The sequence below is a fragment of the Oryzias latipes genome, chromosome 7, assembly GCF_053564925.1.
Source record: "Oryzias latipes strain Hd-rR chromosome 7, Olatipes_Hd-rR_3.1".
Lineage (NCBI taxonomy): Eukaryota > Metazoa > Chordata > Actinopteri > Beloniformes > Adrianichthyidae > Oryzias > Oryzias latipes.
Window position 1 is genome coordinate 2,419,791 of NC_136243.1, and position 13,663 is coordinate 2,433,453.

General features: G+C 43.7%; 2 protein-coding genes across 4 annotated transcripts in view; both read right to left on the reverse strand.

Moving 5' to 3' along the window:
* Positions 1–628: 628 nt before the first annotated feature.
* Positions 629–12,431, reverse strand: LOC101161557 (tumor necrosis factor receptor superfamily member 14-like). 3 transcript variants are annotated; one of them, XM_078950033.1, is made up of 6 exons: positions 11,690–12,431; positions 11,425–11,573; positions 7,352–7,474; positions 7,130–7,285; positions 6,978–7,062; positions 629–2,938 (listed from the first exon to the last, which is right to left on the reverse strand). In XM_078950033.1, the coding sequence occupies exons 2-6, from the start codon at positions 11,462–11,464 to the stop codon at positions 2,776–2,778; spliced, it is 567 nt and encodes a 188-aa protein (XP_078806159.1). In that variant the 5' UTR covers positions 11,465–11,573; positions 11,690–12,431; the 3' UTR covers positions 629–2,775. The 3 variants fall into 3 exon arrangements, with proteins under 3 accessions (XP_078806159.1, XP_011475969.2, XP_078806158.1); XM_011477667.4 differs by having other exon boundaries at positions 11,478–11,573; positions 11,690–12,429; XM_078950032.1 differs by having other exon boundaries at positions 11,425–12,431.
* A 387-nt stretch (positions 12,432–12,818) lies between these two features.
* LOC101161312 (tumor necrosis factor receptor superfamily member 14-like) overlaps positions 12,819–13,663 on the reverse strand; it is a 42,094-nt gene continuing 41,249 nt past the window's right edge. Inside the window, exon 9 of the mRNA XM_011477665.4 lies at positions 12,819–13,122. The gene's annotated coding sequence lies outside the window, so the exon portion shown is untranslated. The remainder of the gene's footprint in view (positions 13,123–13,663) is intronic.

Sequence of the window (13,663 nt, forward strand, 5' to 3'; positions counted from 1 at the left end):
CCTCGAGTCCACATCTGAAAGTGCTTCAAACACAGCAAAGGCTTCCAGAGGAGGGAATGTCTTGACTGAGCGTCCTGCTGCCATTGGGATGTTTGTCTTCTTGACTTGAAGATGTGTCTTCTATGAACACATGTCCCCAATCATCAGGTAACTGTAACCCCATGCAACCCGAGAGTTCAGGTGGGCTGTTAGTTGAAATGCACATGCATACATGCTGCGTTCACATATACTTGGGCTGTGGCTCACCAAGGAGCCTCTGTGCTACAAGGATGCACTCCTGGACTGGGGGTGGGGGGTATTTGGAAGCACATGTGTCTCATAATTCAAAATAAAAGTCAAGACTGGAAATGCTTTTTCATTTTCACGATGAAGCTGTGACTCAAAATTAAAATGAGTCATCAATCTGTCAAATGGTTTTTCATTTTCCACTTAAACAGCTTATTTTGTCACTTCATTAAAATTATAATGAAAAAGGTATTTGACATTTCATTTTCAAAAAGTTCTCTGGTAAATATGTAGCAAAATTCATTTAGAAATGTCTAATTTGACAATTAACATGGATGAACAGAAATGCTTTTTCATTTTCAAAACGTAACTGCATCAAATGACTCAAAAATAAAATTAAACATTCAATTCAATTTTCTTTATTTCAAACACAAATGAAAATAAACACACTAGAGTTTAAAATAGATAAAACAAGATGGTGTGCTTGAAAAAGAGCGGGTTGAAGAGAAATCATGTATGACTCTGCCCTTTTTTTTTTTACAACACCTGATGATTTACGTATTTCTATTTACAATTTGGTCATAATATTCACATTACAATCTGCATAGCACCTATGCAGAAGTGACACGTTTGTTTTTATCCAGCATTTTTGGCCTTGAACGGATCCATCAGTAGCCGCGGTTACATGGGCAGAATATCTTGATCGGATCAATGGTCGAGTTAAAGTTCACCCGTGCACATGGGCACAGAAAACCTTTTTCCGATTAGAACAAACCTTCACATGGTCACACTTTCGGTCGGAATGAATGATTTGGGCATGCGCAGTAGTGTAAAATCACCCGGATGAGGAAGTAGGTCCCGTGGTAAACAAACCACTGCCACAGACAGACAGCATGTGCAGCAGCTCCCTAATACGAGACGATCTTCCAAACGTGCTTTTATTAATGTCATGAATATTATGAAGTGCCTGTTCGCTCATCGTTATATTTAATCCGTGTGGTCAGTGCTTTTTTGTGGAAGAATTAAGCTGGAAGAAGGGTTAGGGCAGGCTAACACGGGCTAACATCATTAGCCTTGATGGACACAAAATCCAGGGCCGTGCAAGAAACACAGCAATCTGCGTCTTGGCTGCACGTAAATGTCTGGGAATAACATCAGCCTTTATTTTGTCGGCACACGACTGGAAACACAAATCCACATGATTGTTTGGACAGTTTCTAAGGACTGAGCGACATTTATTTCTGCTCTGAAAGGTTAACACACCGCCCCAAAGCCACTCTGTGAGCTAGCGGCCCGAGCTCTGTTCGAACACGGTTCCTCCTGAGTCCTGCAGCCGCTAACCCAGAGCGGCGGGACGGCTCACAGTCTGAATTCTTCCACACATAACAGAACAAAACGCACACGTAACAAGCATCCTCCCCCCCTGACACAAAATTATTAATCCGGCTGCTCTGCTCACTCGGGTGCCAGTGGACCGAGTGAGCGTCGGGGGGCAAGAGAGGGGAGAGCCAGTGGGGCAAGAGCGGAGCGGCGCTTTTCACGGGGCGTCCGCAGAGCAGCTGATCGGTCCCGTATGAGCTCCAAAGCTTTCTCACAGCAAAACACCGTCTATGCGTGACGTAAACCAGAGCAGAAGTGACACACGATCAGAATGAACCATTTACATGCTCCACGATCGGATAAACGATCGGTATAACACACCTATCTCCATCGGAAAGAAATTCTGGTCTGAACGAGTCTGACCGGGGCAGACTATTCCGAACGGCGCGTTTACATGACGCATTTTCTTTCCGATCAGGCGCTCATTCCGATTACTTTTGCCCATGTAAACGTGGCTATTGACATCCTGTAGGTTTTTGTTTTAAACCTACAACCAGTCCGTTCCATAAATCCACACCACAAATGGGTCATTTTCTTTTTTGTAGTGTGAATGCTCTGCTTTTTGAAGTCCAGCTGATTTCTGAGATTGTAACTCCCATCTCTGTCCTTGAACATTTGTGGTTAGTTTATTGGAAGTAAGTTGTTTCTGGCTTTAGACATGATGAGAGCTGTTTAAGTTTCACTAGTTCCCAGAATTTCAATAAACCCGACTTTTTTCACTTTTTCTTCATAAATTGTTATGTTCTGTACAAAAAAACTTTTCTTCAGTGTTTAGTTTGTAAATGCATAGTTATAAAAAATAAATGTATACATCAGTGATACGTTTCATTCCTTAAACATTGTTTAAATCTTCTGAGTGAAGTTTTTGTTTGTTCATCAACACACTGAATAAAGAACTATCTTCTTTAAACCTAAACTTTGGTTTCCAAAGTAAAAAACAAGATTCTATCTTCAGGAACATCTTTCAAGTTTTTCATGAAGCATTTCTTTTTTAGAACAGTCACCATCAACATGTCTGCTGTTTGTGCTTCATTTTTAAAACTGCAGAGTCAAATATTAACAGAAATATTTTTGATTATTTAGCCTGTCTAAAAACAGGTTTCATTTCTCAAATGAATACTCTCGTCTTTTAATTCTTTTGTATCTATTTTTTTTAAAATGAAACTGGATTCAGCAGAAAGGAACCACATAAGCCTTTAAGGAAATTGCAATAAGTAGTACAACAAACAGGCCTAAGGAGAAATATGCGGCGATATGAGTTCTTGATGCTGAGCTGCAGACCACATCACTGACTGAACTTCCATCCGTCTCCTGTCTCTCATTTTCTGAACATCTGTTGGAGGAAAACAGTATTTAGATTGTTGCAAACTGTTGAGACTGAAGCATGGAGAGTAAACCTGCAGCATGAACTGTAGCTCACATCATGAAATCAAGGCAAACTTTAGAATTACACAAAATGATAGTTTGGGTCCTTCTGAAATATTGCTCATTTCCACGTCTGCACAGAACTGTTGCTGCAACCAGCTGATGGTTTGTGTCTCTGTGAAGATCTAAATGAAGCTGGACGTGGAACCAAAGACCACTTTTTCTAAGATATGATTTAATTTTTTAGATTTAAAATGGTTTATTCTAAGGAACCAAAGCAAGAATAACACACAAAACTTTACAATCAGCAGTTATCCATTCATACAAAGACACTTCAAAGAGAAGATCCAATTTAGTTTAGAGCTTGGAGGAAAACTGCATCACAGTTTACTGCTTTGGTTTTTACTTCACAGACTTCTAAACTTTGTTTTCTTTACAGTGGGGAGCATCAGGTTTGAGTCATTCTCTGATTCTGCAGCATTTCCATCTAAACAGCTGAGTCGGGTCTGCAATGTTCATCACTGTGACAGACAGAATGGAAACAAGAATCCAGGATTTGGAAAGAATCTATTAGTAGAATGGAGCAGAAAGTACAGGTTTGCTCACTAACAGAAGTCACCTCAGTACTTATGATGTAACCCTGGTTTCAGGGACAGAGGTCAAAGGTTAATGTAGATCTTCAGCAGGTTTGCAGTGAAGCTGCTATGTGGTCCATCTTCTCCAGAGCTCTGATGTTTTGGCTGGAAAACACAGACTTTCAGCTCCCTCCACAGATTCTCTGTTGGACTGAGGTCCAGAGAACGACCAGAACCCTCCAGAACCCTGGAATGTTTTCCGTAGACGCTGTTTTGTGTGTTTGGGATCGTTCCCATGCTGGAAGATCCAGACACGCTTCACCTTCAAAGCTCTGACACATGGAAGAAGGTTTTTCTCCAACATCTCTTCACACATGGACCCATTCATCCTTTCCATCGTACGGATCAGTCGTCCTGTCCTCTTTCCAAACCATGATGCGTCCACCCCCATGCTTCACAGTGGATATGGAGGTCTTCAGCATTTTGCCTCCTCCAAACAGCGGGTGGCGTTTGGACCAAAGAGCTTCTTCTGACCACATGACCTTCTCCCAGTCCTCCTCTAGATCTCCCAGATGGTCTCTGGAGAACTTTAGACGGGTCTGGACATGTTCTACTTAAGCAGGAGAACCTTTGGAGGACTTGAATCCATGCAGATGTGGCGTGTTACCATAGTAACCGTTGTTACTGTGGTCCCAGCTCTCCTCTGGTCTTTGTCCAGTTCCTCTGGACTCTTTCCTCCGTCTGTATTTATACAGACATGTACGTTGCGCTGCACAAAAAAGTTCCCAAACAAAACATGTAGTGACAGGGCTCCAGACTAACTTTTTTCACCAGGAGCACAGTGGCCCCTAACTGAAAATTTTAGGGGCACAACCAGAAAATTTAGGGGCGCATACCGTAAATCAACATTCTAACCAAATCTACTAATTTCCACTGTATTACTAATAAATACTTTAATAATAGATGCAGAAATTACAATGTGCTGTTTAAAATTCAGTGTCACATTTTAATCTGCACTTTTGAAGATGCAACAAGAAGGTAAACTGACATCACCATCGCTGTCATGACAGTACGAATAAGTAAAGAAAACGGATGGAAATTTATCTTGGTCACACCAAATAGGTGCAGCCAAGATGCACAATAAGCGTGTTTGAGATCACCCAGGTGGACTCAACGCTGCACAGATCACCTGGTGTGAGACATATATTTTTGTTTTTGCTCCAACATCAACTGTCAATCATCACAAAAATATTGCGAGAAAGGGGTGGGAGCAAGGGGCAAACCTACCCGGACACAGCTGGAAACTGAACTGACTGAAAGCTGCCCTACAGGCTACAAAACAATGCATTATGGGACATGTGTCCTGATGGTTTTTGTAGTTGAGTGATTAATTAAAATAATTTAAAATACCAATTCATTAAAAAAAGGCTACATACATCACAAAACATTAAAATAATCGTAAAATAAATATATAATAACACAGATCATACTAAGGGGGAGAGGAATATTAAAACTAAATTAAATGTTAAGGACAACTCCAACTTCCTGTTCTCCTTCAGTCTTGCTGCAGATTCGCTTTCATCTCACAGCCCCCCCCCGGCCTGGTCTCCCCAACGATCCAGGTGAGCCGCCGGTTCATCTCAAACACGTCTATCGTTGCATTTTCCCCACGTGTTTTCCGTGTGTCTAAAACTAATGTTGTTTTTGCTAGAGCGTGTTTAAAGTTCAACCCCCGTTAGCTGTCACGCATGTAGGTGTGGGACATTTATTCACCTCAGCTGACCCGACTCCCGCGGGAGCCGTGCAGAAACCGTTTGATGCGCCGCCGTAACCGTAACCAAAACCTAAACCTAAACCTTCCTCCGGGTCTGTGTGACCCAGAGAAAAGTTCAGCACAGACTGCATGTATTTAGAAAATTACGAGCGAATAAATACGTTCTAAAGGAAAGAAAGGAACTACTTAATGTGGTCCGGGGAGGGAGGGGGCTGTCAGGTGTCCTGCTTTCAAGCCCGGTCATTGTCCCGCCCCCAAGAGTCATTTACCCCACTGTGATTGGTTGGTCAGCTCCACGCACGACAATGAAAAAGTGTCATTCATACAAACTGGCGGGCTGCAGTTACATTAAACTTTCATATTAAGGCGGGGACCGCAAAATATCATCTTGGGGGCCGCAAATAGCCCGCGGGCCGCGAGTTTGAGACCCCTGCTGAACACTCTGGCACTGGTACACTAGCTGCAGGTCGGAAGAACGAATCAATAGTTCACTTACTCATAGCTCAGACGCACATATCAGGTTGTGATATTTGTCTCCGTTTCCTTCCCACAGATGTTTACGCGCGCTCGATTATCTCTAGGCCCCTCCCCCTCCACGCATTTTAGCCACTCACTGTGGCTTTCCCTTTTCTTCTCACACGCAGTGGCCGCCTCACACACAGGCGTCACGCGAGTGTGTGCTCGCGTTTCATGAGTATGTGCGCGAGTGTGTGTGTCTGCCTGCGTGCGTGTGCGCTCGCGTCTCATTGATTATTTCATTGATCATTGAAGTGCCCCTTCCACGTTTAATGTATAAAAAAATACGAAGGGTGGGGGAGGCAAATTTAATGGTCGCGCATGTGAGACTGGATGTAAAATTCAGTCGCACACTCTCAAATTTTGGTCGCAAAATGCGACCAATTGCTCGCAGTCTGGAGCCCTGGGTGATATTCATGGAAATCTCACGCCGCGCGTTCAAGTTTGGTGTTACGTGGGCGGCCGTGTCGCGCACTCAAGAACATACGCAGCTTGTAATGGAATGAATACAATGGAAATTAACAATTAGAAAGCAGTAAATTTGTCGTATTTCCTCGCGAGACGGAAACTTCTGTTGTAGAATGAGGATGTGTGTGCGTTTCTGAAAGCCCACGCCTGTGTGTGTAAAGGGAGCCGCGTGCCACGTGCAGCAGAGGCAGTGACAGGCGCGGTGGGAGAGGAAAGAATAGTCTGAAGGAAAGAAGGAAAGTCTGAACACAGGACTAGCAGAAAAAGATGAATGTGTTTAATGTGTTTATAACAGTTCCAATCACTCGCCATATGCAAAACTTTCAAAAAAAAATCTGTCTGTAAGGAACAGAATTCTTTTTTGTTTGTCTTCTTTTTTATTATTTATCCTTTTGTTTGTCTTACCCCTCACACTTTCTTTACCTTGCTAGTTTGCACGAGAGCACAAGTTACTGAAGACAAATTCCCTGTACATGCGCTTTACTTGGCAAATAAAGTGATTGTGATTGTGATTCTGGAAATAAATCCTCATTTTCTGCTCCATTATACAAATAAATTCTGAAAATTTCTGATTTCCTGGATTCTTTGTCTACAGCATCAAGGATGGATTCATTTCAAAGCTCTGATGGATCTTGAAGGCTCAAACATGGATGATGAAGATGAAGGTTACTCACTCTGTCCACTGAGTGCAGTTCAGTCCGTCCTCAGAGAAAGAGCCATGAGGACAGTCTTCACACACAGTGTTGGCTGTGCTGCTCCCTGAAAGAAACCCTCATCTTCAGCTGACTCTCCTGCAGGAGAACATCTCCACAGAGGCAGGACTCACCTGGTTCCTTCGTCTGCTGTCCGCGTTTGCATTGGGAATGTTTTTCTGCCAAACTGCAGCCCGAGTTCTCCGAAACCAGACAAAAGTATCCGTCCACGACGCCGCAGACCGTGTCTGACGTCCTGGTGCATTTCTGCCTGGTGACGAGGCCGTGACCTGAAGGAGGAAACCATCAGACTCTGGCTTTCAGACGCTGAAGCAGGCTTCCTGCTGGATGTGTACCTGTGCAGAGAGAACAGCTGGAGCAGCTCTTCAGGCCGTTGGGCTGGTCCGTGAAGGTCCCCTCCTCACAGGGAAGACACTTGGTCCCCAGGACGTCTGAACAGTCTCGACTGACAAACGATCCTGTTGGAAAACACATTCATGTCCATCAGAGCAGAGGAAACTCTGAGACCAGGAGTCCCTCAACGTCTTGGAGCTGAGTCATCATCCTGAGCTCATCCTAAGCAGCAAAACAAATACGTGTTTAAGTCTAGTGGCTGTGATTCAACTTCCAGACAACCTGGATGAACGAGAATCTTCACTGACATGTTCTGTACAGATAAAATGACAAACTTCAAATAATTCAGCAGAAGACAGGCTCTCTTATTTGAACTAAATTCCTCTGAACAGACTTATTAAAGCGTTTCTTGTAGCTTTTTCTGTGATTTCGATAATTGATGATTTCTGTACATCAATACAGACTATGAGTTTCTGCTTTTTTTGTTTTTTTGGAAGCTGGTGTGCCGCGGGATTTTTGTCAAGGTTAAAGTGTGCCGTGGTTCAAAAAAGGTTGAAAAACACTGATCTACATCAACAACAGGAAGTATGGCTGCCGCGCAAGCACAAGCTGAAGCTCAAGCTGCTAAAGCCAGATCAGCATATGCAGAAAGAGAAATTTACATCAGAACTGAAAAGGCTCGCTTGGAAGCAACTCTAGATGCATATCAACTCCAGAAGGAAGCTGATGCTGCCATTGCACAAGTGATGGAGTCTGCTGCAGCCAACTTTGAAGTTGCAGAGCAAAGTGGAGAGTTAGAGTTCTTACCCATGCAGAAAGTTGTCTACTACATAAACAAATGTGACTATCTTGAACCCACTCAAAGACAGACTGATATGTTTGTTCAGCCTGATGACATCTGTCATGACCAGAGACAAGTAAAACCTTCACCAGTTCTCTCACCTTCTTACACAAACAAGAGGCAAAGCAATACCACTTATCGCCACTAGATGGGGGCAAGTCAGCCCTGCAGAGAAACCCAGCTCAAGAGAGTTTTGCTCCTAATGTGCCACAATTTAATTATCCAGTTATTGACAGTGGTACCAGCGGTCTTGTCAGATTTCTGGCGAAAAGTCAGCTGGTGACTTGAGGATTGAGTAAATTTGACGATAAATCAGAAACTTATTTAAGCTGGAAGGCTACATTTCAGAGCACCATGGCTGACTTTGGTCTTACTGCCAGTGAAGAAATACATTTGCTTAAGTGGCTGGGCCCTGAGTGACTGAACATGCAAAACGAGTCAAAGCAGTTGACATCCGCCAGTGAAAAGCTTGCTGTCCCTCGTTAAGTCAAAGCCCCTCCCCTGCCTCTCTACCTGCTTTTTCTCTCCACCTGTTCACATCATCTGCAGCTAAGTTGTCCCCCCCCCCCCGCTCCTCAGTCAGTTCTACACAGAGCGCTAAATACGGTTATAGAAGGTTGATACGATAGTTGGGGCGCTCTAGAGCAAATTTCATTAATTTTATGGGGAAACTGAGAGGAAAAAAAAGAAAACTTGTGGGCAGACATGCCCCTCCCCGAGTTCATCAGATTTTGACATAGAGGTACCACGACATTCTTAGAACATAGTAGTTATTTTACAAAACAACAGAGATGACAGACCCGCATGTGCCGCATGCAGGTTGCTGACCTCTGGTCTAGGGTGTACCCGACTTCACCCTACAGGAGCCGGGACTGGCTCCTGAAACCAAAAAAGGGATAAACAGTCAGGACAGAGACACATTCTCTCTCATTTAGTTTCTGTACATTACCACAGTGAATTTTAAATAAAACAACTCAGATGCCATTGAAGTGCAGACTTTCAGCTTTTATTCCATGGGTTGAACAAAAAGATTGCATAAAAATGTGAAAAACTAAATGAGTGAAATTTCTAGTGCACTCGATTTTGGAACTGTAGATTCAGACACCCCTACAAAATGGCGAACGCACTATATAGTGCACTATATAGTGCACTTTGTAGGGGTTAGGGCGGTAATTCGGACACAGGGCTGGTTTCTCCTGATCCCGTTTATGCATGTATGTATAACCCTACACATACATGCATACACATATGAGGTCCAGCACCTAATAGGATGGTGTGCCAAGAACAACCTCGTCCTGAACACCTCCAAGACCAAGAATGTCATTGTGGACTTTAGAAAGTCCAGGAAGGCGGTACCCCCCCCCCCCCCCCCCCACCACCAGTCTTAACATAAGCCACTAATCCCCTGTCACTACACAGTCGACTATGCTCTGGTTCCACTTTTATGCAACCGTGAGTATGCCATACTCATTCCATGTGTGAGATATTCATCTTTTTTTACACAGCAGTTTTGGTATTATCTATTTGTAATATTTATTAGAAAAAAACTGCAGGAAACACTTTCATTGTGCACTGCATAATGACAATAAAAGATTCTGATATGTGTGTGTGGGCAGTGGCAGTTTTTGATATGGGCGAGGTGGGTGGTGGCTCAGGGCGGCAATTCATAGGAGGCGGCATTTTCCGCGCCCGCTGTGTTACACACAAAGTTATACCTTAGTCAAAGAAGAGACTGTCAACTTTTATTATGACATGCCTGCTACAACTAGCACGTTGCGTTTGTATTTTTGACACATCTGTTGCGGAAAATCACACCCATCTCCTCATCCTCTCCCCCCTTTCCACACTTATGGTGCATAAAAAAAAAAGGATGAAATAACTCAGAGTGAAACAACGTAAAACAGCCACACGAAAAGGAATCAGGCAGAAGAAAAACCCGCGCTCAACCTATTTTCAACCAGAGCAGGCAATGGGGAGCATTTCCCACAGTTCCCTGCTCCGACACAGCAGACCCAACGTGCACGTGACCACCGCCCTCTGCTGCAAGACACCTGTGCCCACACCTGTTTGAGGTAGTCTTTGGAACATAAGTACTAAAATTCAAGAGGGGGCGCAACTCACCGGTGGATGGGTGAATAACATTAACAGGTAATTGGGAGTCTTTTTTAGTCTAACAATTAACTCTGGGCTGCAGCCGCGCCTCCCGTCATAGACACGGAACCACGTGTGTCAGAAGGAAGGAGGGGGAAGGGGGGTGGCGGGCGCAGGCAGCGAGGAGCTCCGCCTCCATTATGCAACACCTGGATGATCATGTGCTCTTGGATCCCTCAGCAGTTCATGTTAATAATGTCATTATTTACCAACTATTGTAGATAATTTGATGATGTCTTTATTTTCCATCAATGCTTTCTTTGTCTGCCTGTGGTTTAGTTGGTGTCAGCATTTGACATAAAGACAGCAGGTAATGCAGGAAAACAGCTGCACTTTATGAGATCAGAAATAAACTATAGATTATTTTTAGTTTTTTTGGAGGATTTCTACTGTTGGTGTTGCACAAAATTAGGGAAATGCCAAATATTTTTGGAGTCATCCCACTGATGGGTTCTATGATTTAGTTTGTAATGTTTTTTAAAACCTAAAAATGACATTCACCATAAGTTTTTTTTTAGATCCAATCCCTCTGACAGAATTCATGCATTTTGTGTAAAATGGCTGAATAGAAGATAGGGAACACAAAAGGATGTTGTCAAATTTGTATGTGTGCTGGGGGTGGCGTTGGTGAAGTAACTCGCTCAGTGAGTAAGTTAGTGTAGAACCGCCACTGTGTTTGGGTTGGGCGCCCCCGGGCGGTTTTTTGCTAGGTCTGGCGGTTTTCAGATGACTTTTAGGCTGGAAAACTGTGACAGTATCTGGCAACACTGCGCAGAACAGAGCTGTCCCTCAGGGGGAACGTAAACGCATCTCTGCACAGATGAAGCTTTAGATTCCTGCTGCTATGAAGAGCAGTATGATTGCTTTGCTACGCCTCTCATAAATGTAGCTCTTGCTTTTGTTCTGTGGTTTATTACTAAATTAGACCAAAACCTAAAGTTCCGACAGAACTTGAACACATCAGCGCCTGTCGCGCCTGAAACTAAAATATGTTGAAGTCTGAATAATTATGGTTTTATTATTATTGCTGTTATTGTTGTGAGGTCTAGGCTGTTTGACATCGAGACGAAGTAACTGCGCTACTTTTTGCGGAAGAAGGTACTTCCGGCAGAGAATCCTCCATTTTGTTGTTGTACCTTTGTTGCACATCGGGCAGCACTGTCCGTCTCTGGAGGGGAATTCTTTGGCCCCGCAGCTGGACGCTGGTTCCGACAGGACTGAAGCCAAACAGACTGAGGAGAACAGCACACAGGGAGAACCCGTAAACCCCAGAACCGACGAAGCACCGAGACCCCGCCTTTCCCGGGACCGTCTACCCGCAGGTCTTCGGGACGTTTCTGAGACTCACCGAGGAGCAGCAGCAGCAGCAGCAGCGGGGAAACCATGTTACTTCATCGCGACACGTTACGGAAAGTTACAGCCACCTGTCAATCAGAGCCTTTATAAACAGAGTTTTGGCGTAGATTGTCCGGACCGAGGAGCCGCCATGTCAAAGTTAGAGAAGACTGTCGTGTTGCCAGATCCATGACCGGAGAAGTAGAAATCAGCAGATTGGGCTCCATGTTTGATGAAATGAGGTGGAAGCACAAATAAAGCGAATGTCTCCCATTCCAAAGCTGTCCTGTCATCCCTGTCCCGCACAGACGTCCATCACGCAAACGAGCCCCGTGTACCGCAGCGGTCCATCATCATCATGGACACAGTGACGTCATCTGAGAGGGAACGTGTGGTTCAGACTGAAGAGGTGATGAAGAAAGAATCGCTTCAGCTCTTTAAGTCGTCCAGCTAACGACAAAGTTCCTGCATGACCTGAAGACACCAACCTGCGTCCAGAGGCGGCCCCACTCTGGAGCCGGAAAGGGGCGGCGGGGGGGCTGCTGGCTCCACCACAGCAAGGAGGGGCTGACTGCCCAGATGACTGATTTCTGGTTTAGGACTTTAATTTAAACTATTATCTTTACTTATAGAAAAAAATACTTTTTTATATATATATCAGGACATTAAAGAGTACATATATTTTGGAGTCGACAGTTTTGTTGTCTCATTTAAGTCAAAATAGACTAAGCACGATGACCTCATCAATTCCGTCTTTGTCGAAGAAGATGGAATTTGTCTTGTCTTATTTTGTTATTCTACATTTTTTTCTCTTGTTCAAAATAAATATTTTTGGACTTGAACTAAAATAAAAGGTCAAACACACGTGGGCGGGGGAAACGAGCGCACAAGCGCGAGAATCGTTTAACAGCTTGAAGCTGGGCATTCGTCCGAGGCATCAAAAATAGTTTTTTTCCCTACCTACTCTGTTAAACGCTGGACTGATTTAGCACCCAAGTGACAGTAATGTAACCGAGCATCTCCGGTTATTTTTCAAAATAAAAAATCTTTCAAAATAAAAGATAGCTTAGAGACCTACAATAAAACTAGCTAAAAACCGCCAAATTGACGCAGAAACTGCCTAAATCAAATTTTCTCTACAAATATATATATATTTAACATTTTCCTTTAATATTTTCATTTGCAACTCAAGAAAGTTTTGTGTGCAATGTGGTGACAAAAATATCACTCCATAGAAACTCGCATAACCTGGCAACACTGCTGGTAGACGTGCTTCCTAGTGTGGCTCCTCTGTGACACGCAGGACAGTGGCTTATCGGTCACGTGACTTCTCCTTAAGGGATACGCGCACCACCACGGGGTTTCACTTGGAGGCCTCGACACGTGAGCCAATGCGTCGGTGTTGCCGGACAATCACTGGTCATCTGGTACGGCTTCTGAGTCATCCTGATACCGCAGTGACATAATTTAAAAAAGAAAAAAAACTTGTTAATGACTGAAACATCATTTTATCTTAAAACATTTGAGGGTTTTCTGTCATTCCCACATTTGTTTCAAAATGTTTGTTTTTCGAAATATTTTCTTTCTGCAGAGCCATAATAACTAATCCAGAGCTGCTGTAACTGATAAAACAACATAGTGTTTTAGGGGAGGGGAACGAACATTGGAAATGGGGCAATTACCATATCCATGGCGAGGAATTAACATCACATGCATGAATGATCCTGGTGATGGTCAGGGGGACCGTGGGCATGAACTGGCAGCCACGCCTCTACCATCACCAAGGATGACAGAAGAGTGAATGAACAATCGACACAGTAGCCGCGGTTACATGTGTAAAATATCTTGATTGGATCAATGGTCAGATTAGAATTCAACCGTGTACATGGGCCCAGAAAAACTTTTTCAGATTATAACAAACGTTCCCACGGTCACACTTTCAGTCGGAATAAATCCTTTGCACATCCACAGTAGTGCTGAAAATACC

Bases quoted from the DNA above. Each gene is read 5' to 3' on its own strand.
- LOC101161557 (XM_011477667.4), bottom strand. From the start codon at position 11,726: ATGGTTTCCCCGCTGCTGCTGCTGCTGCTGCTCCTCG. The intron at 11,574-11,689 runs GTGAGTCTCAGA...TGTTCTCCTCAG, and splicing joins GCTGCTGCTGCTGCTCCTCG to TCTGTTTGGCTTCAGTCCTG. The intron at 2,939-6,977 runs GTGAGTAACCTT...TTCCTCCAACAG, and splicing joins AACTGCACTCAGTGGACAGA to ATGTTCAGAAAATGAGAGAC.